The 24990-nt window shown below is 41.2% G+C and overlaps 1 protein-coding gene across 5 annotated transcripts in view; it reads left to right on the top strand.

Annotated features, from left to right (window-relative positions):
* MYH16 (myosin heavy chain 16) overlaps nucleotides 1-24990 on the top strand; it is a 1358245-nt gene that overhangs the window by 1025866 nt on the left and 307389 nt on the right. For all 5 annotated transcript variants that reach the window (XM_069654472.1, XM_069654473.1, XM_069654475.1 and 2 more), the window contains one exon: nucleotides 2423-2540. In XM_069654472.1, coding sequence (XP_069510573.1) covers nucleotides 2423-2540 — 118 coding nt within the window. The remainder of the gene's footprint in view (nucleotides 1-2422; nucleotides 2541-24990) is intronic.

Consider the following 24990-nt stretch of genomic DNA (forward strand, 5'->3'; position numbering starts at 1 on the left):
CTGAATCCCCTGGCCTTCGTGACCCTGCACAGTCTGGCTTCAGACCCCTCCACGGAACTGAATCCTCTCTTGTCTCAATCAGGGATAATCTGAAAAGAACTGCAGACTCTGAGGGCTGCACTGCACTAATCCTCCTTTACCTCTCAGGAGCCTTCAACACGATCAACCACTCCATCCTCACAAACACACTCTTCGACTTAGGCATCATGGACTCCGCCCTCAGATGTATGTCCTCTTTGCTCTCTGACTACTCCCAAATAACCACTGTCCATCCTTTCCCTTCTTCCACCCGCCCAGTCCCCAAGGGAGCCTCCCTCTCCCATCTGCTGTCTCCCCTCTACTCTTCAACCTCTACCTCTCGCCCCTTCCACACGCTCATCCGCTCCCACAATCTCACCTGTTAAAACTACACCAAAGACACTCAGATCATCCTCAAGATTCCCAAATCCCCGTTTTCACCCACCCAGATCTCTCTCTCGGCACATCAATGATGCATCCAGATCATGCACCTTCCAACTCTGCATTCACAAGCAGATTTGTCCTTACCTCTCCGACCCCCATTGCGTCTCTGCAATGATGGCTATCATCCTCTTGTGCCTACACTATTCTAATTCCCTCTACCTAGGCGCACCTGCATCTCAGAAAGCTCCAATGGATTCAAAATACTGCAGCAAGACTCCTCCTCACACTCTACCCCAGAAAACACATCAGCCTTGCACTCAGCACTTCACTGTCTGCCCATCAAAAGCCATGTGGTTCACTCACTGTGCCATCCATAAAAAAGGCCCTGTTTTGCTTCAGAACAAACTCACATGCTACCTCCCCACCCACATTCTCAGATCAGGTTTGGCACACCTCCTGGCAGTCGCCCCTTTCAAGTTCTCCAGAATAGGAGGAGCATGTTTCTCCATCATTACACCCACCTTCTGGAACGTACTTCCCCTCACTCTCTGTCTCATTGAGGATCACCTGGCTGTCAGGAAAGCCATAAAAACCTGGCTGTTCCATCCCGGTTCCTGTGCCCCCCCTCCATGCCCCACCCATGGTTCCTCCACACACTAGCTACATCCAGTAGACCACCCCCCCGCACACACTCCCTCTCACCTGGCCGTCTTTCAGTCACCTTGCCTCGTCTCTCATTATCGTATGAGCGCAGCCACCCCTATTTGTCCTCCGTTGAATCCTGCCAAACACTGTATGGAGGACTGAAGAAGGTATCCAGTAAACATGCACATGAAAAGAATCCTGAGAGTGGGCTGGGTATCTGATCGCAAATGGGCTCAGAGGATGGACAATGCATCGCTCTGATACGCACCTAGCAATTGGATCAATTTGAAGGACAATAATTCAATCACAGCTGAATCTTCAATTGTAATCAGCACTGTATGTAACTCTAAAGCATACAAGCATGGATCTTGCCGCTGCAACTAGACACGTAAGGTGGGAATTTTTTGAAACTTGAAGGACCTGGAGATGGTACATTTTCACTTAAAGATCCCCTAAGAGAGTGAGTTCCCATTTATTTATTTGTTGGTTTAGTTGTTCAGTCATTGATAGCACTTAAATCATATGAGAGACCTAGCACCACTCTTTGCACATAGATTGAATCCAGGGAGTAGACATGGTTGTTTGTGCAGCTAACACATTTTTCCCTCGCAACCCGCACTTTTGTAACTTAGCCGAAGGCATGGCCTCACTCCCACACACCTCTGCCACCACATACAACACAAATACTATTGCACAACACCTCTGCCCTAAGTATGGAGCTATCTTTCACGATAAAAAATGTGAACTGTAGCTACTCACATAATAAATATTCGAACTGTAGCTACTCACATAGTCTCTGTCCACTTCAACACTACCACCCAGGCTTAGTTCATAGTGTACCTCCTTTCCTCCCATTCACTGGCCATTCAGACTTTGGTGACTAGCAGGGCCTAGGCCACCCTTTCATTCAACAAACGGCACATTGGTACCATAAATATGATGAAAGGCGCTATACAAATGACTGACTGAATGAATAACATTGCATAATTTGATGTACATTCCCCCTCCCTGCACCCTCCCCTTGACTACCTACCCCCCGTACTATTCAAACTGTCTGTCACAAATGGAATGAATTGCCTTTTGCAACTGTGTACCATTTTGTCATTGGTGTCTTAGACAAGTGTATGCCTCATTACGCCCCTGTTCCTCGAGTGAGGGGGGTGAATTAGTAAACCTTAAGGAAAGGTGCAGACTAGGGACGAAACAAGTAATAACGCAAAATGAGATGCATACATGAAAACTAAAATGGGAACATGGCAACATACGGTTATACTTACGACTTACACTGAGGTTTGGAAGGACAGTCATTGCACCAATGAGCATGCTTGAGTTTTGCTGTTTTAAATACATTTATTATCTGCTTTGTTTTCTGCAGGTCAGCAGTGATGCACAAATTCGAAAATTAGAAGACTTGCTGTCTGAAGCAAACAACAAGAATGACGACTTTCAAAAGATTATCAATGAGCAGAATATCTTAAAAAATAGACTTACCGGTAAGTGCTATTTGTGTGATGTCGTCTACGGACCTTTCCGGATTAGCCTGTAAACTGCAGAGTAGGAATGCAGAGTTCTTTTTTATTTTGGAATGTAATACAATTGGCGTGGCTTTATTAAGTTGTGGGGGTTCAGCCAGTTTGACACAATGATTTGGATCGGCAATCCTTCAGCTGGGAACTGTAACTATCCAAACCAAGGAAGAAGGCTTGCTCAACTATGTACTGTCTGTGAAGGAGGTTGCCATGAGATTAATATCCATAGGCACGAAGCTCAGACATTGGTTATGGGAAAAGAGGGACGGCTGTTTCATACAGAATGTGAATATCAACTACGTAAACAAATAATACACTCCGATGTTTCACAGATAGTTTATAGATCAAACTAAAGGACCCTGCATACAACACCTGAAACAATCCATGCTCAAGACAAAACCTAGGACTGCACCTGCCCTCGGTGCAATAATACTCTCATTCAACTCTACTAGTGTGTTTTCAAGTCACACTGAATGATGCTCACGTTTGGGATGCATAATTAACTATAATCTATAATTCTGTCAACCCTCTGGGACATGCAGAAAGTATAGGTCTTCAATACACATAGCTTTATTAATGTGTAACCTAGTATCACAACACTACACTTCAATTTAAGTGCCGTTAATCTTCACCAATAGATTGTTGTGCAAGTCAAAACAATGTTACCTATAACTTGCTAACCTACCTCTGAATGGCACAATAGCACTTTTGACCATATTGCTAAGTGTTTGCAGACATGCTAGTCCAAACAGTAAACACATGGACATCCACCAGACAGTGTGGGCATGATGAATTAATACTGAACACGAATCACACTTTTATTACAAAGCAAGCAAATTCAGAATTGCATACTATTTTGCGATTGCACATTTTACAATATGTTTGCTATCAAGCTGTATAAATGAATCAACTATAGAATATATAACATAATTAAGTCAATTATAAGGTGTACACGTTTTGGTAAATTAAGCTCTACACTAAGAGTTGTATAGTTAACATGTGGTTTTCAGTGCAGTTAAAGATCATATGGAATTTCATTTTCGAATAGTGTTCTGACAAATGTAAGATGGCATCAAACAATTCTGAGAATGGCATGCGAGTTGGACTTTGATCAACGAGGTTCAGCGAGCAATAATAGACACATTTAGGCTAAGTACTGTACTAAACTAGTGATCACATGTGCAACTTGCAATGGTCTTACTCAGTGTGTACCAGAGGACATAAATGGCTGTGCTATCACATTCATGTGGGCCTCACTTTAGACAAACACACAGAAAAGGCCTTGGCAATGTTAGCCATTTGCTTAACTTGGGATGGTACACATTTGGCTTACTTTTATGATTGGTGGATGAACTGAAAATCAAACCCAATTTGCTATACTGTGCATTCAAAAGCTGTGACTGCTCGGCACTGTGTAGGGCTGGGGAAACATCTTCTCTGCGGGGCTCAATACGGTACAAGCCAATACTGCCTCTTTATAGTGGACTGGTTTCGCTGTGGTGGGTTTGTCTCCCTGTGTTGGTATTGTCTCTATTGAAGTGGCTAGTCTCCTTCTGCTGAGTTGGTCTCCATCCATTCATTTGGTCTAGCTGTGTTGGTTTGGTTTTGCTCTGCAGAGCTAGTTTGCTCCTGCTCTCCTTGGAATTGAGAGCTGGTCTTGGCCCGTGCAGTACAGGATATCTGTAGTATCCACTCTGTGCTATTTTCTGTTGTCAAACTTGTGTCTACGTGTTGTGGATCAGGATTTATTGAGTGACAAATCCAATCCCATTAACTTCCCATAATACTTGTAGGCATATCCATCGGTCGGCTAAATATTATTATAATGTTGACTTTTCTACCCTGTGCTATGATTTACGACTACAACTTTGAGAATTTCTGTGCACTTCAATCCATTTTTACACTGATTGACTTGGGTTGTGATATTGTAAGAAATACCTCAATATTAACAGTTAGCCTTTATTAACAGCCGTCCTAAAACCATTATTGTAACATGTTCCCTGGTTCAGCCTCAGGTAAATAGTGCACTTTAAAAGTTATTAAAACATTGTACTTTACCCATAACTTTAAATGGGCATGTGTCACCTCATCAGATTCTGCCTAGTATGGCAGGTTGGAATATGATGTCCTGTCAGTAGAAGTAACAGTGAAGTAGTTTTTACACATGAGAGATTATGCAAACTGAATAGTGTATAATGTGATCGGGTTTCTCTTTTTTGCCACGTGGTCATCTATTCGCCTTAAATATATTGCAACAATTAATAGAACAGGTATGGGCAAAGCCAGTCGTTTTGTCGATTACTGCTGTACTTTGCATTTTGCATTTATAGACACCGAGGTGCAAGGAGGAGAGTGTAAAGTTTAAAAGGAGGTAGTGATAACGGATGCAGGTGTGGGGGTACAATGGCTGGCTGGGGGTAGAGAGTGTGGAGGTAGTGTGGAAGGTTGGTGTACAGAGAAAGGGGATAGGGTGAGTGGCTGGGGGAGGTAGAGAGGGGGTTGCATGAGTGGCTTAGGGTAGAGAGAGCAGTGGTAGGATGGGGATACAAAGATGAGGTAGGATGGGCAAGTGGGGGTTAGAGTGGGGGCATAGTGGGGTTACAGAGAGTGGGGTTGAATGGGTGGGTGGGGGTTACAGGGATTGGTTTGAGTGGGTGGGGGTAGATTGTCGGGTTGTGGCAGTAGAGAGGGTGATGGTGTTGGCTGTTGAGATATTGAGGGAAGGGTGGGTGGATGGCGTAGAGAGAGTATGGGTATGGTGGGTGGGGAAGAGTGGGTGATGGTAGAGAGAGATGGGGTTGTTTGGGTGGGTGTAGAGCGGGGCGGTTGCTTGGGTGTAGAGAGAGTGAGGTATGGGTGGGTGTAGAGAGAGATGGTTTAGGTTGGGTGCATGGGCGTAAAGAGAGTGAGGGTAGGTTGGGTGGGGGAAACACGTGGGGGTAGTGTGGTTGAGTGAAGGAAAAGAGTGTGGGGGTAGGGTGGGTGGAGGCAGAGAGAGAGTGAGGGTGGGTGGGGTAGGGAGGGTGGGTGTAGAAAGTGGGGGTAGTGTGGGTGGTGGTAGAGATGGTGAATGGGTGGGGGTAGGATGGGTTCGATAGAGAGGGTGGTGGTGTGGTCTGTGGGGATAGGGGGGTGGTTGAAATGAAATTAATTGATATGTCATTTATAACGCGCCTGTACACAAGTGTTTCTTGAGTGGTAATAGAGAGGTTGGTGGTAGGATGGGTGGGTGGTGGTAGTTGGTTTGGGACAAACAATGTGAAGAACAAAGCAGCCTCAGGATGACTGGTCAATAGTAGCCCAACATAGCCCAAACAAAACCTAACCATCACAAGTAATGGGGATGGGGTGGATGGCTGTTGGTAGAGTGTGTGGTGGGTGGGGTAGAGAAAGTGGGGCTTATGGTAGATACAATGGAGTGGGATGGGTGGGGGTAGAGATGGATTGCTTCCTCAGAAGTACAGACTTGTCTGTGTATTTTAACCACCTCATACGTCTTGCAACGTAAGCCCCCAATAACCGTAATGTCATGCTTAATCATAAAATCCAAATGTAGGCATGCCACAAACAGGACCATGGGATTCACCCCGTTTAACTAGAAATCAATAGGTATTGATACCTTTCACTCTGCCACGAAAAACAGAGCTATGCAACTTGTAAGCACCACAATGGCACATCTTTAGAACCCGCACAACAGCTGAAAAACGGGCATCGGGCTGACTCATTAATTAAGGGCTTGTGATCAATAGTTAGGGAATATATTTTGAAGAATGGATTTATGAAGCTCCAAGATTTTATCATGCAGACTCTACAATGAGTATTGAATTGCACTGCATCGAGTGCTTTATTGACTCCAAGGGGAACCAACAGCAAATGCTACAACCAGGAACACAGATACAGCTCAGATTTCCTTGAGGACAACCTATTGGTCGAAACACATGTCGGCTGTTGATTTGTTCGATCACAGCAATACATCAAGACTTTTCATTGGACATTTTGGGATTTGTTATTTAACAAGAGATTTTGAACTTTGGAGATTGAATTGATGAATCTAATTAGGGTCATTGCGCGGATCAGCGACACACTTTCTTCGCATTGCTAAATTTAGGAGGCTCGGGGGGCCTCGTATGTCCAGACTGCTGCATGCGACCATATTCTAGGATACAGAAGACTAGTGCATCCCAATCTGTTACTCCCCACGGTTTCTTTAAAGCTAAAATCCAAATGTAGTTAGCATGTCCTGTCACCAAACCAAACAGGTGTACCCAATACCCAAAAATAACACCAGTGTTTCTGTACCTAATATTCTCAGATCATAATCACCAATTGTATTCATATATCCAGTAGACACTTCGCCTTTACAAAGTTGAATCAAAATAGCTCAATCCTTGCATCCTACAGGGGAAAGTACATTGTCATTAGTACAACTGTTGATTTAAAACAAACTATGATGTGCCCTAAAATACTCATCAGCCTGTATCAACCATCCCTGGATATTTGACTGTATTGACTTATCCAGACTTCACACTTTCACTGTTGCTAAAGTCTGAAGGGTAACAAATCCTTGGTAGCCAGATTGTTTGTATATAAGTGCTAATTGGAAAAATAGGAACATCTAAAATAAGTGTCTTTTACAACTCATTACCCTAACTGTTTATGATACCCCCGTCATGTAGACTACTTAATTTAACTGGAATATTAGTTCCCAGTACCCTGGTGGGCTAGCAGTGTTCTGTGTGGTGTGCGAGAATTTCCGCCATCTTTTAATACATATCTATAGCAAGTGTGACTTTGCATGTTGCACGGTTGACTTAATGCAATGCTTAGCATAAGTAAATACAGTCCCCTGCCAATCTCAAACGTTCTTGGTGTCAAAAACCACCATGTGATCGCAGACTGCTCCTGTAACGTCAAAAGTTAACCTAATGGCTTGGTCCTCGCTAAAGGCTTCATTAATGTTGAAATGAAAAAATGAATTCATATTCATTGCTGATCCATGATGCAATGGAATGCTGGCAGTTTGGCCTCTGTGTTAGCTCTTCTGAATTTACATGCCCATCTCTCTTTGTAATAATATACACTGTACTGTTAATTAATAATTAAAAAAGAACATATGCAAAGAGACGTGGTGTCCACTTTACCATGGCTGAATAGTCACAATTTCTCAGAAAATCCTTAACAAAAGTCAGATGACAGCTTAAGTCATGACGGCCACCAAAAAATAAACTTTATTGTATACTTGAAATCTCCTATATTTTTTCAACTGCCATTAAAGATACACTCACCAGAGAAACTGCTGATAGTTTCCTATATTGATCAACTTGCAATCACCGCGTTAGGTCATAAAGATAACTGATTCACCCACTCTTAAACAAAGGGTTATCTAAAAGCATATCAGGGTGTAACAACAAATTCAAGAGTAGCAGCCCAGCACAAATAGGAATCTCTCTGGGTTTCTTAACCATAATCTAATACAACAGTTCCAAAGAAGGGTCACACAATCCCCAAGAGCATCAAACTCAGTTACATCTCTTGTTTCTGGTTATAGCAACCCACTACAACATTTCCTCTGCGGATGAATGCAATGACCTACATACATATTCAGTTCTCCTTACATTTGATATTATTACAGATTATGATTGGCGTGATCATAATTTGGCACAACTGTACCCATATCCAGAATTGTTCATTTAATGTTCAGGGATCTTCTTACCTCATTACAAATTAAACCCCAGAAGGGTGTACATTCCTGTTATTTCAAATGAAATCCTGTAGACTGCAGCCATCTTACTTGATATATCATCCTGAATAAGATCCACTATGTACAGTCCACATTAAGGTTTTCATAAAAACATTCCCATCTCATGATCAGAATTCAAGCCCATCTGGGTGGTATACAAGGATTTACAAATCATCCTTACTTCATGTTGTCACAGGGTCTTCCCTCTGTCACCTTCCCTGTGTTCACATCGTACGTGTTTAAGTCCAACAAATTGAATACCCTTCCTGTCCTCCAACTGGTGGCACTCCATTCAGCGCATTTACAATCGTAGTCTAGGATCATCAATTCCCAGAGCACTGAAATGTTCTTGAATGTGCACGCATAGCTCCTGGATGGTGCTACCAATACATGTCCACATAAACAGATGATTCCATATACTATATATTTTGACTTGCAGATAATGAAGTCCTTGATTACAAATGCTTCATTGACATTCATTTCAATACTTTTTGTTTCCTTTGAAAACCAGCCCACACTTATAGAGGCCAGCTAGATCTTGGTCTAACCATGTTTTCTTGGTATTTATTGGACTGAGAAGTGATGGACTAAGTATTATTCTTAGGGTTGGTGCTCTGTTGTACACAAAGGTTGGTCCCTCTTAAATGTATTGTTGTAAATCTGCATCTGCATCAGAATGTGCCAGTGCTTCTTAAATATCTTATAAAATGTGTGGCTTTCTGTGGAATACCTTTTAATCATCCTCTCTACATCGTGGTCTGCCGTCACATCTCTGACCCTGGGTTTGAGTAACTCACTTCTGAGGGTTGTGATCCTCCACTCTCAGCTTGTACTACATTATGTTTTTGTATCCCCTCGGCAAGAACCTCTTCATTAAAACATCACATTCTTTCTGATAATCTGAGATTGCAGTACAATTCCTCCTTGCCCGTATGAATTCCTCTGTCAGGATGTTCTTAATGATACTGGCCATCTGACAGCTAATGCTGCTGAGATTGAATTGACTTCAATTAGTTTCCTGAAGGCTTCCTGCATAAATCTCATATCTTTTACATAGAGATGTGTGTCTAGAAAGTCTCTCTCTCTCTGGGATCACTATTACAGGTAAAGACATTCTCAAATGCTGTTCAAACTCATGCAACACATTTTCATTCTCTTGCTAAACTTGAGGACGTCCTCAATAAAGCGCTCCCACAGTTTGATGCGTGCAGAAAAAACATTATCAACTTGAACGTATCGATCCTCGTAGCAACCCATGAACAAGTTGGCCATCGATGGCGCATAATTTGCCCCATGGCCACTCCCCTGGTTTGTCTATATATGCTACTGTTAAATAAGAATACATTATTCATTATTCGTTAACGTGAAATTAAGCTTATCTATCAGCATAACCAAGTGCATCAAATATGGTGCAGATTTGTTAGCATAAGTATATTCGACCATCTCTATGACCAAACCATGCCTAATGGATGTGTACATGGCCTTTATATCTAAGGCCATACATCATCAGAGCACTCAAAATGCTCTAGTATTTGCAATAGATGCATTGTATCTCGTAAGTAGGAAGGAACTTTCAATATATGTAGAAAATATCTTGGTCATCCATCCCATCCCACTCACAATCGGTCTTCCTTCTGGGATGTGCTCAACTTGTTTATGGTCCTTGGGTAAGAAGCATATGGTTGGAAGCTGGGACTTTTAACTGTCAAAAACATTGTTTCCACGTCCATTAACAATCCTGTCCTCTCCCATTTGGAGACCAATTCCTTATCTTGTAAATTGATTACTTTACTGGGATTATTCTTCAATTTCCCATAGCATCCTGGTTCTTGCAGGTGTGTTTCTGCCATGTGTATATAGTCTTGCCTATTCATGACAACAATGTTGCCCCCATATCTGCTTGTTTGATTACAATTGTTCCATCTCTGCTGAGAGAGTCCAATGCATGTTTCTCAGTTAACGTTAAATTACTGTGTCTCCTTGAATTGGTAGGCCTGTCAATAATATTGTGTATATCCCGAGTCACAGCTTTCTGGAACAGATCTATTACATTCTCTGGGCCGAAAACTGCTACAAACTTGGATTTATCTTTTAGTTCTGTTTCCGTCAAGTGTTTGGGATCAATATCAAGGTTTCTTATCATATCTAATTCCTCAATGTTATCTTGCTCCTCTAGGGACAATAACAGTTTGTTATTGCTAATATCCTTAACCATAAGTACACTGTTGCCCACTGTACCACTCTCAGCTGTTTCCCTAAATAGTTTTTTATGGAAATATTTCTTTCATTTCAATTTCTTCACAAATTTGAAGAGATTCATTTGTGTATCAATCCAATTACTATTGGCAGTTAAGGCAAATGACTTCCCTTTGTTCAAAACTGCTACTTCTGAATCTGACAACACTTTATTTGAAAGGTTAAGTACCAAATTAACTATTGTTGTGGTCTCTGTTCCTTCTGAGACTATGACCTGGTAATTCTTCTTCTTGTGTCTATTTCCTCCCCTCTTCCTCCCTCTACCAACTCTGGTCCCTCTTCCACCTGTATTCCCTCTTCTCATTCTTGCTTGATTACAATATGTTTTGCTGGTGGGTCTTGGAATCTGACCCGCTTAGTTTGTGTGTTGAAAATTCTTTTCCTGATTGTCCTAATTTGTTTAAAAAAAAACTCTCTTGTTTGTACTTGTTTACTTCTGAATTGTTGGGCTCACTGTCTACATCCAAACTTCCATGGGATGATTGTGGTGTACTTTCTGGAGATTTTTTCTGTGTGTCTTCATATTTTGGCTGGCTGTAAACTGTATCTATCCTATAATCCCTGTCATCTCTAAAAATGTACATGACTTTCTCAACTTCACTTCATCCCGGTGTATTTTTAAAATTGCATGCCTGGTTTTGTTGTTTTTTTCTACAGTACTAGCTGTTGCATTCATCTCTTAATTTTCTGTTTTTAGATTTCAATAGATTTTACTACTTTCTTATGCTCCCTACTTGCATGTTCTCCCAGAAGTTTCCTCATATTTTTTTTAACCTTGATTCAAATGAATTTCCCATTTCTCTGACAAATCAGCATCACCTGTATTATTAAAATCAGGGAATATCAGTATCCTTAAACCTCTTAGGATTTAATTTTGCTGTATATATTGCTTCACTGTGGTCATTTCCCAAAATATATTAATTTCTTTTTTAGACCTTCTCTTTAATCAAACACATTTTTGTCCCAAATTTTCAAATGTGTTCATGTTTATAAAGACATTTGATGTACTTCCTCTAGGGGCAAATAGCACCTTGATATCTCCATCTGAAAATATAAAGTATTCTGACATGTTCAATGGTATAAGGAAAGCTCAACAATGATATCAAATAGGTAACTGATGGGGCTAATATCAAGTTGAGCTAACTACCTATGTTTTAGCCTTTGGAAGATGTCTAGTTAGTGTGGCGCCACTAAAATACTGGGAGTGTGCAAGCAGAGTCCATTAGTAGCCTATGTCCTCAACACAAGGTCACAACAATAGTATACATCTCTATATAGCTTGGAATCCTGCACTCCAAGGACTCCCTCAGAATATCACATCAAAGTCTTTTTGTCAAATACACTCACATTTTCAAATTAATTCATATTTAATATTCATAAACAGCCAAAGCGTGTTTTGACCCTTTCACGGTCTTCCTCAGGGCTGTAATGACAAAGTAAATTCTATTACAAAAAAGCACAACATAATACAGATCCGAATATTCATGAAAACAGCCACACAAAAAAATCATAAAACTATACAACATCATGTGTAAACAATATCTAATTCAGAATCAAACATAAATACCCCAAGAATAGAATTTAAAAAACATACATATCATCCACCTAGTTTCCAGGATTCATTTGTTACGTTCATTTCCAAAATAGATGCACATTTGAATTTGGAACACCAAAGTTTGATAATAAAAAAGAAAGGAAAAAAACAATGGGGTAGGAGGAGGGAAGCCGGATAGAGATAGAACCACATATTACAATCACAAACAACATTAATTTAGGAAGTTAAAAAAATATATGTTTTCTGGGCTTTTATGAATAAAGTCCAGCCCCCTACGAGTAGTTTCCACAGATGTCCTATTGCTCCCTTCAGGAGCAGCCCTGGGAGATTGAAATATTAGAATGGACAAGACAGACCCACTGGTTGAGCTGATTTCTGTTGTATTCTTAAAATGTTAAGCCCAACATACACACAAATGCAGGTCGTAAATGAGACACTTAGAATCTATAGCAAAATCTACATTGCTTAGACATAGTTGCAGGTAAGTCATTAACGTTATTGCTCCGCTGAAAACAGTTAATTTTGTCGAGAAGACATGGTATCTGTTTTCCCATCTCGTTGTTGGCAGTTGTTAGTTGAACAGAATACCATATGTCCATTCAGTCCTCGCCTCATTCATAATTTTAGCTTTCAAAATTACATTTCTCTGTCCCTTACATTTTACATTTTCACAAAACACAGCAGTTTATACATTGTATTGCTTATCAAACCATTAGCAAAGGTCCACATTTTCAACATCTATAGGTTTCATAACCATGACCATTGATTTCTGTGAAGGAAAATAAACACAAACGCCAGCACACTATGCAATTTCATTTTTTGTTCTGTCATTTTAAAATGTGATGATTTTCCCTTCGGATTGAACAGTTCTGCATTTGAATACAAGTTGCAGAATTCTCTCTGGTACTTGACATATTTATCTCAGGCCTTGTCAATTATGCATTGATTTTAGGGGCCTGCAAACATTGCACATGTTGATTTCACGTGTGCTTTTCAATTGCTGTGCACAGTTTTTTAAGCTGGGATTTTTCTTTCTGTGTATATTTTTCTTCAGTGCAAATTTCCCTTCACAAGCTGTGAGATGGCCTATCTCAATCCTCCAATAGGATTGTGCTGGCTATTGTAAACAGATGGAGTGTGCATAAATATTGAAGGAAGGGGGTGCTATGTTTGTTCTTGGGAACTAAAAATATAGGTGACAGCTCACAGCTTTTTTGTTCATCATTGTACAACTACATACAAACACCATGGTTGAAGCACACATAAAATTGAAGGAGGAAATGAGTTGCGCTTTGACCACATCTGTATGTGTGGTACCAGACCACTTTTTCTTTTCACCTACCCTCTTGCATCTACATTTTTATGATGTATATGTATATGTAGAGAGGCAGATGTACATGTCATCTATAGTGCCTGCACCCTCACCTCCGCCATATTGGAAGAACAACAAGAAGACACTGTGCATGATACCCTGTATCATCCCAATGCCCCATTGAAGATATGAGAGACATTATGCACTCACAGAACCGTATTGAATGTACCCTTGAGCTGACATGGTTGAAGGATGTCTGCAGACACCATTGAACATAGAAGAGTTATAAGTGAAATCTGACAATTAAAGTGACATTATAAAGAGAAGACACAAGGACACACTGGTACGATATACAAATACTTAAAGAATGAAGATGTGACTGAAGTAACAAAGTGAACATTTATGTGATTATGAAGAAATCATATACACTGAGAAGATAAGTGAGAAGAGATGCAGTACATGTATGTATGCATAAACGCATGGTAGATCGGATATATAGAAGCTTACTCCTCTCTCTAACCCTCTCACCACTCCTCTCTCTTGGAGTGACCACTTTCTCCTCTACTCTCATCTCTCTTTCTCTCTACCCCTCAGGCCGAGTCAACTCCCACACTGCCACTCACCATCTCGGTCATCCGAGCCATGAAGCCTGTGTCAGTTGAGGCTTTTGCTGCAATGTTCTCTCCCCCTCCTGCACCTCTGGCTGACTCACATCCTGACACGGCACTTTCTAACCTTCATTGTTTTATCTCTGACACTCTCGATGTACTTGCCCCTGTCATGAGTATCCGCTTGAAGTCCAAAGCCAAGGGAAACTCTTGGTATGCTTCAGACCTCATCACCCTTAAACGCAAGTGTAGGGTGGCTGATAGGAAATGGCTGGCATCAAGTGCATCCTCTGACAAACTGGCCTGCTGCCTGCTCCAAAGGCAATAGCGACTCTCTGCCCACGCTAAGAGGAGAGCCCACATCCAAGCCCGCATGTCTGTGGCATAAAACAACTCGGCCAAATTCTTAAAAATCTGCAAGGAGCTGGCCAATTCTGCTGCACACTCTACCTCTCCTGTCCCCTCACAGGCCCTCTGGATGGCCTTGGTTTCTCATTTCATCTCTAAACCCCAGGACATCCTGTCCACCCTCTCTTCTTCTCCTCCTTCTCCCTTTACTTTCTCCTCTACCTCTGGCCTCACTACAGCCACCTCTCCTCCTCCCGTCTCTGCCTTTACTGGTTTTCTCAAGTCTGTACTACTGAAACAGCCTCTTTCTAAATCTGCCTTCTTCTACTCTCCTCTTTTAAATCTCATCCATAACAGGACTGCAAGACTTGTCCTTGGCCTCACACCCAGGGATCATATCTCTACACCCCTGAAATCTCTCCATTGGCTCCCAGTGGCAGCAAGGATGAAGTCTAAGGCCCTCTGCATTGTCCACAAGGTATTCTGGTGCCTGGGACCGAAATACCTCCAATTCTCCCTTCATAAATATCTTCCTACTCAATCTCTTCACTCTTCCACCTCCAACTCATTGAGGGTCAGCTGCTTCTCCAAGCAATGAGTTGGGGGCAAATCTCTTTCTTCGGCTGGCCCCTCCCTCTGGAACAGCCTCAATGCCTCTCTGAAACTTGATCAGAACCATCTCTAGTTCCGTGAGCACCTCAAAACCGTCCTCTTTGCTTCTGCCTTCTCGTTTCCTCTCCTCTGCTCATTTCCTGTCTGATACTGCACTGGTCACCTGGCCACCCTCTGAATTCAGGCCCAGGTCCCTGTCTGTCCAGCTGTACTTCTGCACTACCTCCCGGCACCCCTTACACTTGTAGTCTGTATCTGTAACCACATAGCCCCCTTTCCTGCACTTATTAGACACTTGCTGTCTGCACTTTATCACTCACACTTGCCACCCATTGGCTGCACTACTTTGATCCCATGCCCTGCACTTGTCCATGTCACTGGGCCTACTGAGATAGTTGTTTTGTCCTCCCTTTGTCTCCCCTCCCTTGCCTAGCTGTGCCTTGAAACACTTGTGTATAGGCGTGTTATAAATGCCATATCATATCTTATCATATCATAACACTGCAGTAAAAAATAAGATCTTGGTAAAGCAGACATGATGAAAAAATGGATGTTTACTCTATATAAATAACAAGTGAGAAGCCTGAAGGAAAGAAAGACCAAGGCTGCACACCTGACAGGCGCTGGAATACAGCTCTATGCAAGAACAAAAAATATTTGCTTGGCTTAGGATAAAGGATGCCGCAGCAAGAAGCAATTGCAAGGCACACAATGAGTCGAAGAGGATAAGCTACATGCGCATTATATATTTCTCTTAGATTAATTAGAGAAGGGAACATTTGCAATTGCCAAGTATTGAACAATTAAAGATGCAGATCCCATAGGCAAGACTGAGCAACTAAGCCTCCAGAGGCCAATAGGAGTAATAGCAACAAGTATAATTGACTTAAATAACACTACATTGAAGGTCAGGATGGACAAATCGTGGTCTCCTCACACGTGGTGCAAAACCCGGAAACAAGGCCTATTCATAAAGCTCCAGATGAACATTGCAATGTACCTTCACTCCATTTAAAGTTCTGAGGAAGAGAACAGTCAGCAAGGTCAACTACAAAGAAGAAGCCTTGGTTTAGGGCCTGACTGATGTGAGTTGGTAGGCTAATTGGCCAAACGGACAGATGATTGATGTTATTCCCTGCGCCTGGGTTTTGCTTACGTGCTGCTAGCGAGCCAAATTTCCAAGGTTGGGAGAGAATGGCAACCAATCATGAGGGCCTATGTAATGATGGATTATACATGGTTACAGAAGACAATCCGCTGCTGTTATTCTCCTATTATCTGCATTATACACAGTTGGGGGTAGTTCAAGGTGTGCTTACTTGATAAGGGGCTACAACTAATGTTACAAACATCTAAATAAGCTATAGGTATATATGTTCCCTAATCCAATCCCTCAGTTCGATGGGTTGTTACTGTTTGCCACGTAAGATTTCATCATAGCTGATGTACATTGAGGTATAAAGCCTTTTTGTAATTGAAATGCTTCAAATATTTGTCACCTCTAACCTGTTTGTTCACCAGGCTTCCCTACTTTAATGAAGCTGATAATAAAGTAGTATTTTTGCCATATTATTTGAGTATATCCGGTTGTTTGGCCCTGAAATCATATATTGGTAATCCCATCTGGCACTTGTAATGCTCCAGGTGCTGCTGCACAAATACTTACGGTAGCAACAGAGAACAGTGTCATATCTCAGTGGTGGGTTCAAAATCCTAGTTTTGTTATATGCAGGCAACCGAATAAGCACCTGAATAATGTTTCAAAAATAAAAGATCAATTTTATTTATCATTTTAAGAGAGATTTATAAAAATAATACCTGTCTGCAAATCTAGAAATGCCATATGAAGCACAGACCATACAGAGCTGGCATGCTAGTTGAGACCAGGCACCAGCTCGCTGAATTTCTGGAAAAATGTTCTTCTGCTCCTTCAAGCCCATTCATCAATTCAAATCAATTGTTATATACTGTATGGATATTTTAAGAGAGCCTAAAGCTCATCAGGGATGTATACAATTGCTGCAGGGCTAAACTCTGATTAATATATGCCATTAAGATTCTTGCAAGCGTTCTACTGAAGACCCATTGCCATTGGGTACACATGGAGGACATCTGTGATATTAAAAACGCATCTGCACTGTACAAACATACCTTGATGGGCACTGAAATACTGGATTAGAAACATAGTTGTAATGTTAATATGAATCATAGTAAGGATGATATTAATTACATTATCACTTCATGTAGACTTGCTTCTCAGTGCTGTATTAATCAGTGTCAGTACCATTAAGCACTAATAGTACTCAATGTATTAATCTCAAAAGGATAAAGGTCTTCTTCTGCTTGACCAGGGTTTCAAACTCGGTATGCATGGCATTGTCCCAATCCTTCTGCAAGTGCGTTGCATGTGAGCTATGAGTGCAGCTGTATAATAAAATAAATGATACGTTGTAACACTATTGACAGACTCACAACAAAAAGGTGGCAAACAACAAGTAAAACAACACCTTGCTGTGCAACTTTGTCTCCATCATCTTAGAAAGTTGATGCAAGGGAGACTCTTCTTCAAGTGAAGAGCAATTGTCTCTGAATACAGAAGGTATTGTACAAAGGGAGTGCCCCCTTATCCTGGAAGTGTCACTGTCCAGAGAAAGATCCAGAGCATCCATATACCATGTTATCTTGCAATCTGTAGTCAATGTCTAGGAGATTGGAACATTTGGTTGGAGAGGGATAACACCCATCCCATCCATGGTGCCTTGTCAGAACTCCTAGGCAATCATGATTTAGAGGTTATGAGCAGAGACCCCTCCCACAATAAGGGTCACTGTTTAGACCTCCTGGCAGTAAGAGGAGAGGTTGCACAATTATGTAAATCTATCCCCCTTCTGTGGTCAGACCACTATCTGCAATTATTCTCTATTAAAGGATTACATAAGGAGAAAGGGCGGGAGGCGACTCCAGTCTGGGGCCAGAGGGCAACGGATTTGGAAAAAATTCCCGGGGAGGAAGTGGAGAAGCAACTGGCAAATCTAGACCCTGGCCTACCTTGTAAAGAATTATTCAATAAAGGAACAGCCATTCTAAAAGAGATATGCGATAAATATGCACCGTTCAAACTTAAAGTTAGTAAAAAATCCAAATCTTGATTTAGCCCAGCACTGGGGCTGATGTAAACAGGTACGCCAGGCCAATAGACTATGGAGGACCTCCAAAGCGGATGGTGACGCTGAGAAGGCGAGAACCTGCTTAAAGGAATATAAAACAGCTATTTTTGCTGCAAAAAAAGATTTCCTTCAAATTGAAATCAAGCAAGCAGGTAACCAAGCCAGAGCCTTATTTGAGGTGGTGGCAAGGTTTAGGAACCCCAAATGTATGGCAATACCCACAGCTGATTCAAAGGAACAAGCTAATAAGTTCAACCGCTTCTTTGAACAAAAAATTGTGGATATTCAGGAAAGTATTACTGAAGTGATGACTGTAGAAAAGTGGGAAAAACCTGGAGAAGAGATAGAGGTGGAGGAAAATCAGGAAGATAAGGAGAACTTCTGTTTTCAAGCCATTGAGAGGGAAACAGCACAAGCTCTAATACTACAACTAAAACCCACAAAAGACCTGGCCTTTCCCATGCCAGCTTGCACCGCAATTCGTTTGGCTGCTAACCTTACCCCATTTATAACTTAATTTATAAATAAATTGTTGAAGGAGGGCTGCGTTCCACGCTCCCTTAAAGGAGCTTTGGTAAAACCGTTATTGAAGAAGCCTAATTTAGACACGATGGTGCTGAAGAATTATCACCCGGTGGCTAATTTATGTTGGCCAACCAACATTTTGGAAAAAGTGGTCTGCAGCCAATTTCAGCAGTTTATAGATAGTAAAGACTTGTTAGACGAATGCCAGTCAGGGTTTCGCCCTAACCATGGGACAGAGACCGCCCTTTTGGCGGTCCAGGACAATCTACTGGAAGCTGCAGACAGGGGAAATTCTACCATACTTTTGATGCTTGACCTGTCTGCAGCTTTTCAAACGATCAATCACAAGACCATCCTTCAAAGGATGGGAAAAATAGGGAGAGCTGCCAAAGTAGTGGTGGACTGGTTTGACTCCTTCTTGCAGGATAGAACCCAACAGATGACCCTGGGAGCCTTTCTATAGGAACTAATACAGCTGAGCTGTGGAGTACCCCTGGGGTCAGCGCTATCTCCTCTGATTTTTAACTTGTATATTCGACCACTGTTCGACATCTTGAGGAAACATGGTTTACATTTCCATTCTTATGCCGACAATACGCAGATTTATGTGGAGACAGTAAATCTGCCCAAAGCATTTGAAGGGATCAATAGATGTATGCAAGACATAAATAAATGGATGGCATGCAACCAGCTGCAGCTTAATGCAGCAAAAACAGAAGTGATACTGTTCAAATCAGAGAAAAAGAACAAAAACATTGAATTAAACATGATACCGCAGATTCTAGGTGAAGAGATTCCATTTGCGAAGAAAGTGAAAAACCTTGGGTGTATATGGCAAGAGAATCTGGCTAGTGAGGCACAAGTAGGGGCCAAAGTAAAAGCTGCATACCATTCCTTACGGATGCTTAGGAACATACTCCCCTTCATAGCACCCCAAGATCACTATGTGGTTGTAGGAGCGCTGGTAAACTCACATCTTGACTATTTTAATAGCCTGATGATAGGGATTCCAGCGAAACAGATGTTGAGACTTCAGAGGGCACAGAATGCAGCAGTTAGGCTCATAGCCCACTTAAAGAAAAGAGACCATGTTTCAACATCCCGGAGAGCACTCCACTGGCTTATGGTGGAGGATCGAGTACAATTTAACGTGGCATGCTTCATGTATAAGTGCTACTATAAAATTGCACCCAGATACCTGACTACAAGAATTCACTATCATCAACCAACCAGAGAGCTCCGGTCAGGAGATAAACTTTTGGTGGATGTTCCACGAACCAAATGCACCTTGAAAGGCGATAGAAGGTTCTCTGCATATGGCCCAAAAGTATGGAACGATCTACCCGTCGCCATGCGATCATGCAAGTCTCTGAAGGGTTTCAGGAAAGAGGTGAAAACCTACCTATTCAAGTGAACCTAACTATAGGGCAATTATAGTCTCCCACAGCTAAATGTCAATTCTTAGTTAACAACTGCAAATCCTCTATAACCTGTTCCTTATTTGCCCAAACTATGAACATCCTATCACTATGTATGACAAGACATTCGGACACCAGACACGGTCTATTTCAGGGGTTATTTTTAACAAGTAAAGAGGAAAATGGTGAGATACTTGAGAGAGAGTTGAGTATTAACATCTGTTCTTTTATCAGTGATACAACATGTAACAAACGAGAGCACTCATCTTCCCAAATAATATCATTCAATAAAGAGTGCCAGGCAATGCCTCCGACTGGATCATCTACAGCTGAGGAGATAGCAAAATCACACCATGATGCGGAAATGTGTAATTCAGGGGAGGGAGGGCTGTCTTTTAATTGCTCCCTCCTTTTTATATTTTATTTAATTTCCTATCTTGGAGATATATTAAACGTATTTTGCAATTGAGCCATACAAGACAAGGTTCGTCAAAATGCTAAGTGCAAATATGTTCTACCAATCGTGCAACTAAACGCCTGAGCTGTGGAGACATTTTAAGTAATGTAACATTAAATACATTAATATATTTTCATTGGCTTCGGGCAGTCAAACATAAGACTTGTGGGTTTGAAAATATTTCTTGTCATTCATATACGTTGAAAATACCTCTGGCTTGGAAAAATGTGAGTCGTGAAATTTTACAAGTTCTTCTTGGCAGATGCCCAGTGAAAAGGTCTAAGTCATGAGAAATAAATGCTGTCACTTGGCAGCTGCACAACATAGCGTTTGACAGTTTGCAATAATTACTAGCACTTGATAGTCCTAGAAATAATATTGAGGATTGGAAATTAATTAATTGCCATTGGCTGTCACACAATATCTATCTTATAATGATAGTAATATACCTTGGACATCATGTAAAGTATAGCCTTGATATTTAAAATTAGCATTATTTGCAGCGCCACACAACATAAGTCCTATTTCGTTTACTTCACCTTTCCAGAATAGGGTGATTGGTTTCCCTATTTGCCCAAACTATGAACATCCCATCACTATGTATGATTAGGCATTCTGACACCAGAAAAGGTTTTAGTGGGTAAACAATGCTGGTCATTGCAAGTAACACAACATAAGGCCTGAATACTTGGAAATAATGATTTATTGGGGTCACAAATGCAATGTGTCTGAGAAGCAGGAAATATGTACAGTCAATCAAGCAAAGCAGGTCCTGAGATTTGTTAATATGGAAGTCTAAAAACATGGATGAGTGGTACTTTTTGTTATAAAAAAGCCTTCACTTTAATCATTGGGTATGTGATCCTCCATTAACGTATCTTTAAATATTAAAGATGTAGCAATGATCCAATGTATTGCCTTTTTAAAATTGTTGAAGTAACCCACCACCTGGATTAATATGTGAGATCCGATCCTCCTCTGAGCCTTTGTAATACCTTAATGAAGTCTAGAATCATTTGTGATGTTATTCATCTCTATGATTTGATTACAATTGAAGGACATTGGTTCTTGGCCTTATGTACAAGGACGTGCACATTGGTGTACATTATAAAATGTCAAAGCTGCTTTTGACAAACAATTGCCAGCATCCTCCTTTCATCCTAGCTGACCAACCAGCTAAGTCTTTATATATTAAACATGAAAAAAACAGGGAAACTAAATAGCACGTTTAAAATGATCGTTGTACTGTAGACAATCCAGAGAATGGAGTGGTTAAATGAGGATAGCGAGAAATCAGGCTTTCAGAAATGTGGGTGATATGCTGCATATTTAAGCATTGTTCCTCTAGCTAGATTGGCCTTGCATTGAGACACTTATGAATGGGAGCTTTGGAATGTGGCACAGTAGCTAGAACACGTTTTATAAGACTGCTGGAGAAAATGGAATTGATGTACCCATCAGATGCATTATGCTTTTCATCAGAGATAACTGTATTGCATCGTGCAAGCTGGAATGAAGTCACCACTGTGAGCAACAGAACCAGCATGGCCAATATATTGCCACAAGTGCATGAGGCTCAGTCCCTGTTTCAAAAGACGTCCCAGTACATGTCACCTGTTTGCCGTGGAACATATTCAGTATTTAAAAATGTGCAGATAAGATGGAGATAGGATCAGAGAAGAGTCTGTGACAAAATGACTTCTGACACATAGAGTACATGGATGATTATCAGCCAAACAACCTACTTAGCCTTCACACGTCTACAAAACAAGAGTGAGTTGAAACAGACCAGATTAAGAGATACACCTCCTTTGCTTTTGAGGAAATGTGGGCTGAGGAAATGATAGACTCACAAGAGGGTTGTGAATGTGATCCAGTAGCAATCCAACCAGCAAAGTATAACATTCCAAAATAAAGGGAATGTCCAATCAAGGTTATATAAAGAAATGTATTAAACACACCATCTGCAATAATAAACAAACAGAAATACACTACACAAAACCCATCCCTGTGGAAAGCAGAGAGAATATGCAAGGACAAATGAAAGCAGCACTCTGTTTTTTTTAATATTGTATATGGTTTACATATGAAACATTTACATTCACATTTAATAGTTTCTTAAAAGGAGAAAGAATGCATCAAAAGAAAAAGGGAAAATCTTCAGCATAAAACAATTAAATATAGCATATATTCAGTACACATTGGAATAAACCAGTTTCACATAATACAAAAATTCATTTTAGGATTTCATATATAGTGTTCATATCTAAAACCTAAAAACCTAAAAACAAATATAGAATAACCAAATAGTTGTCGAGCCCTCATAAAAAACAGCTAACAGACAGTGAATCACAGCATATTGATCCAATGCAGCAACATGAATTCCACCAGTCCAAAACTGTACCTAGGTCCAATGATTTAATAAAACAAGCAACTGCTAGGCCCGCTGCTACATTACAGATTAATATGCATCTTGACCAGATAAGATCGTCCTCGCCCCGGAACCCCAAAGTAGTAAGTTGCCCCAAAAATAAATTTCCGTCTTTCTTTCAGAGCGGCACAATTTAAAAAAAGGTGGCAAGCAGTTTCTAGGACCCCTATCTTGTTACAAAATCTACAGTGAGTATTAGATTCTTCAATCAAGTTCCTACTCTTCAGAACCTCTTAAGTTGGTAGAAAGTTCCATCTAAGTTTCAAGAGAAGAGAACGAAGGTAACGGTTAGGGAACTGTGTCGTAATGAATGATAGTGTTCCTCTTTTCCTATGTTCATATTTAATACTGTTGAGAGAGGAATAACAATTTAATCATTCGGTCGTATTAATCCATAAGGACATAAAGGCGTTTCTTGAATTTGTCTGGATCAGTCTTTAGTGTTTCCCCAGCCGTGGATAAATCTTTAAGTGTTTTAACACATAGATCTATAAACTTATTAAAGTAATCATTCCATGCCAAACAACTCTGATAATGAAATTGGGGGAGAGAGCCAATAAATAGCCACAATGATTTAAATAAGAGTATGTTCGGATGCAAAAAGGAATGAGTTTGAGTTGGTGGCACAATGCAGACTTTGATGTGTCCACCAGGGTCAGCTTGACTACTGTTGAATATCATAGTGAATGATATAATGGAGTGAAACAAGATGGTGGAACCCTCTTCTAGCCAGGCTGTGCTCCCTCTACCTATCCTAACTCCAACCCTTTTCTTGCCAATAGCATCAAGTGCCCATTTGGTGTGCAGCACCCTGGTGTGAGGCTATTCCTTTGGGGATGGATGTGCCCTTTGATTCCTTTTTCCCATGGGAGCTCCTGATGGGAGGCAGTCCAGCATGTGAGAGGTGTTACGAGGCCTTATAAAGGATCAAAAGGAGAGGCGCATTCACTGTCTCCTGTCCCGCAAGTTGGCAGAGTCAGGCTGTTTTACGAGAATACACATAACCCTTCCAGAGGTGGGTTGTGTTCACAGTGCTGACACATGTAGGATATCAATTTGATGTAGTTTGGATAATTATGAGAAATCCTAGGTGCCATATCCTAAACTCACTTGCAGCTTATATTTAAAGATTATAACTGCCATCCAGATAGTGGCTTTCATAGTTTTGTGGTTTGGTCACAGGGATGCATGTCTTAAATGGTGGGATGATGATGTTTGAGGTTGGGGATGTATGATCACAGGAAGTGATGTGGTGAATGTGATGGGGTATTGACTGGGGTGATGAAGATTAGTGATGGTGATGTGTGATTGTGGATGATATGATGGGGCATGCTGGTGGGATGGTGATGTGTGACTGCGGAGAGTTGGAGTATGTTGGAGAGTGATGGGATATGAATGGGGGCAGTGAAGGGTGATTACAGGTAATGTGTGTCATTGGAGAGTGAGGGCAGTGACATATGACTGGGGTGATGGGATGATGCGTGACTGGGGAGTAATGAGGTGATGCATGCTTTAGAGCGATACATGATGGGTCGATGGAGGCCACTGAGGGCTAACTGATGCACAGTGGCACTGCCACTGAGACCCGGGGTGAGGTGTGAGTTGATCGGTGCATGATTGTTCTTGGTAAGATGCAAGATAGTGTGTGTGGACAGCTGGTATGGGAGAATGTTCATCCAACTGGCTGTGATGGCGGATGTAGACAGGATAAGGGGTATATGGGCTGGGGATTGGAATTGACAAAGAGGGATAGCCAACAACATACCAAGAGAAACAGTGTTGAAATGAGGGCCAGAAAAGAACAAATGGTTGTCAATAGAGAAAGCGTGACAAATGAAACGGGTGAAAATGAACAGGAGTTAAGAGAGTGGAATGGGAGCAAAAAGAGATGAATGGAACCTTAATGGTGCATCGATAGAGGCACATAGTGATTGGAGCCAGGAGCAACAGCAATTACATGCAGTGGATTAACTGGTCTGGAGAGG

Source organism: Ambystoma mexicanum, chromosome 3q, assembly GCF_040938575.1.
Source record: "Ambystoma mexicanum isolate Mex_15411 chromosome 3q, UKY_AmexF1_1, whole genome shotgun sequence".
Lineage (NCBI taxonomy): Eukaryota > Metazoa > Chordata > Amphibia > Caudata > Ambystomatidae > Ambystoma > Ambystoma mexicanum.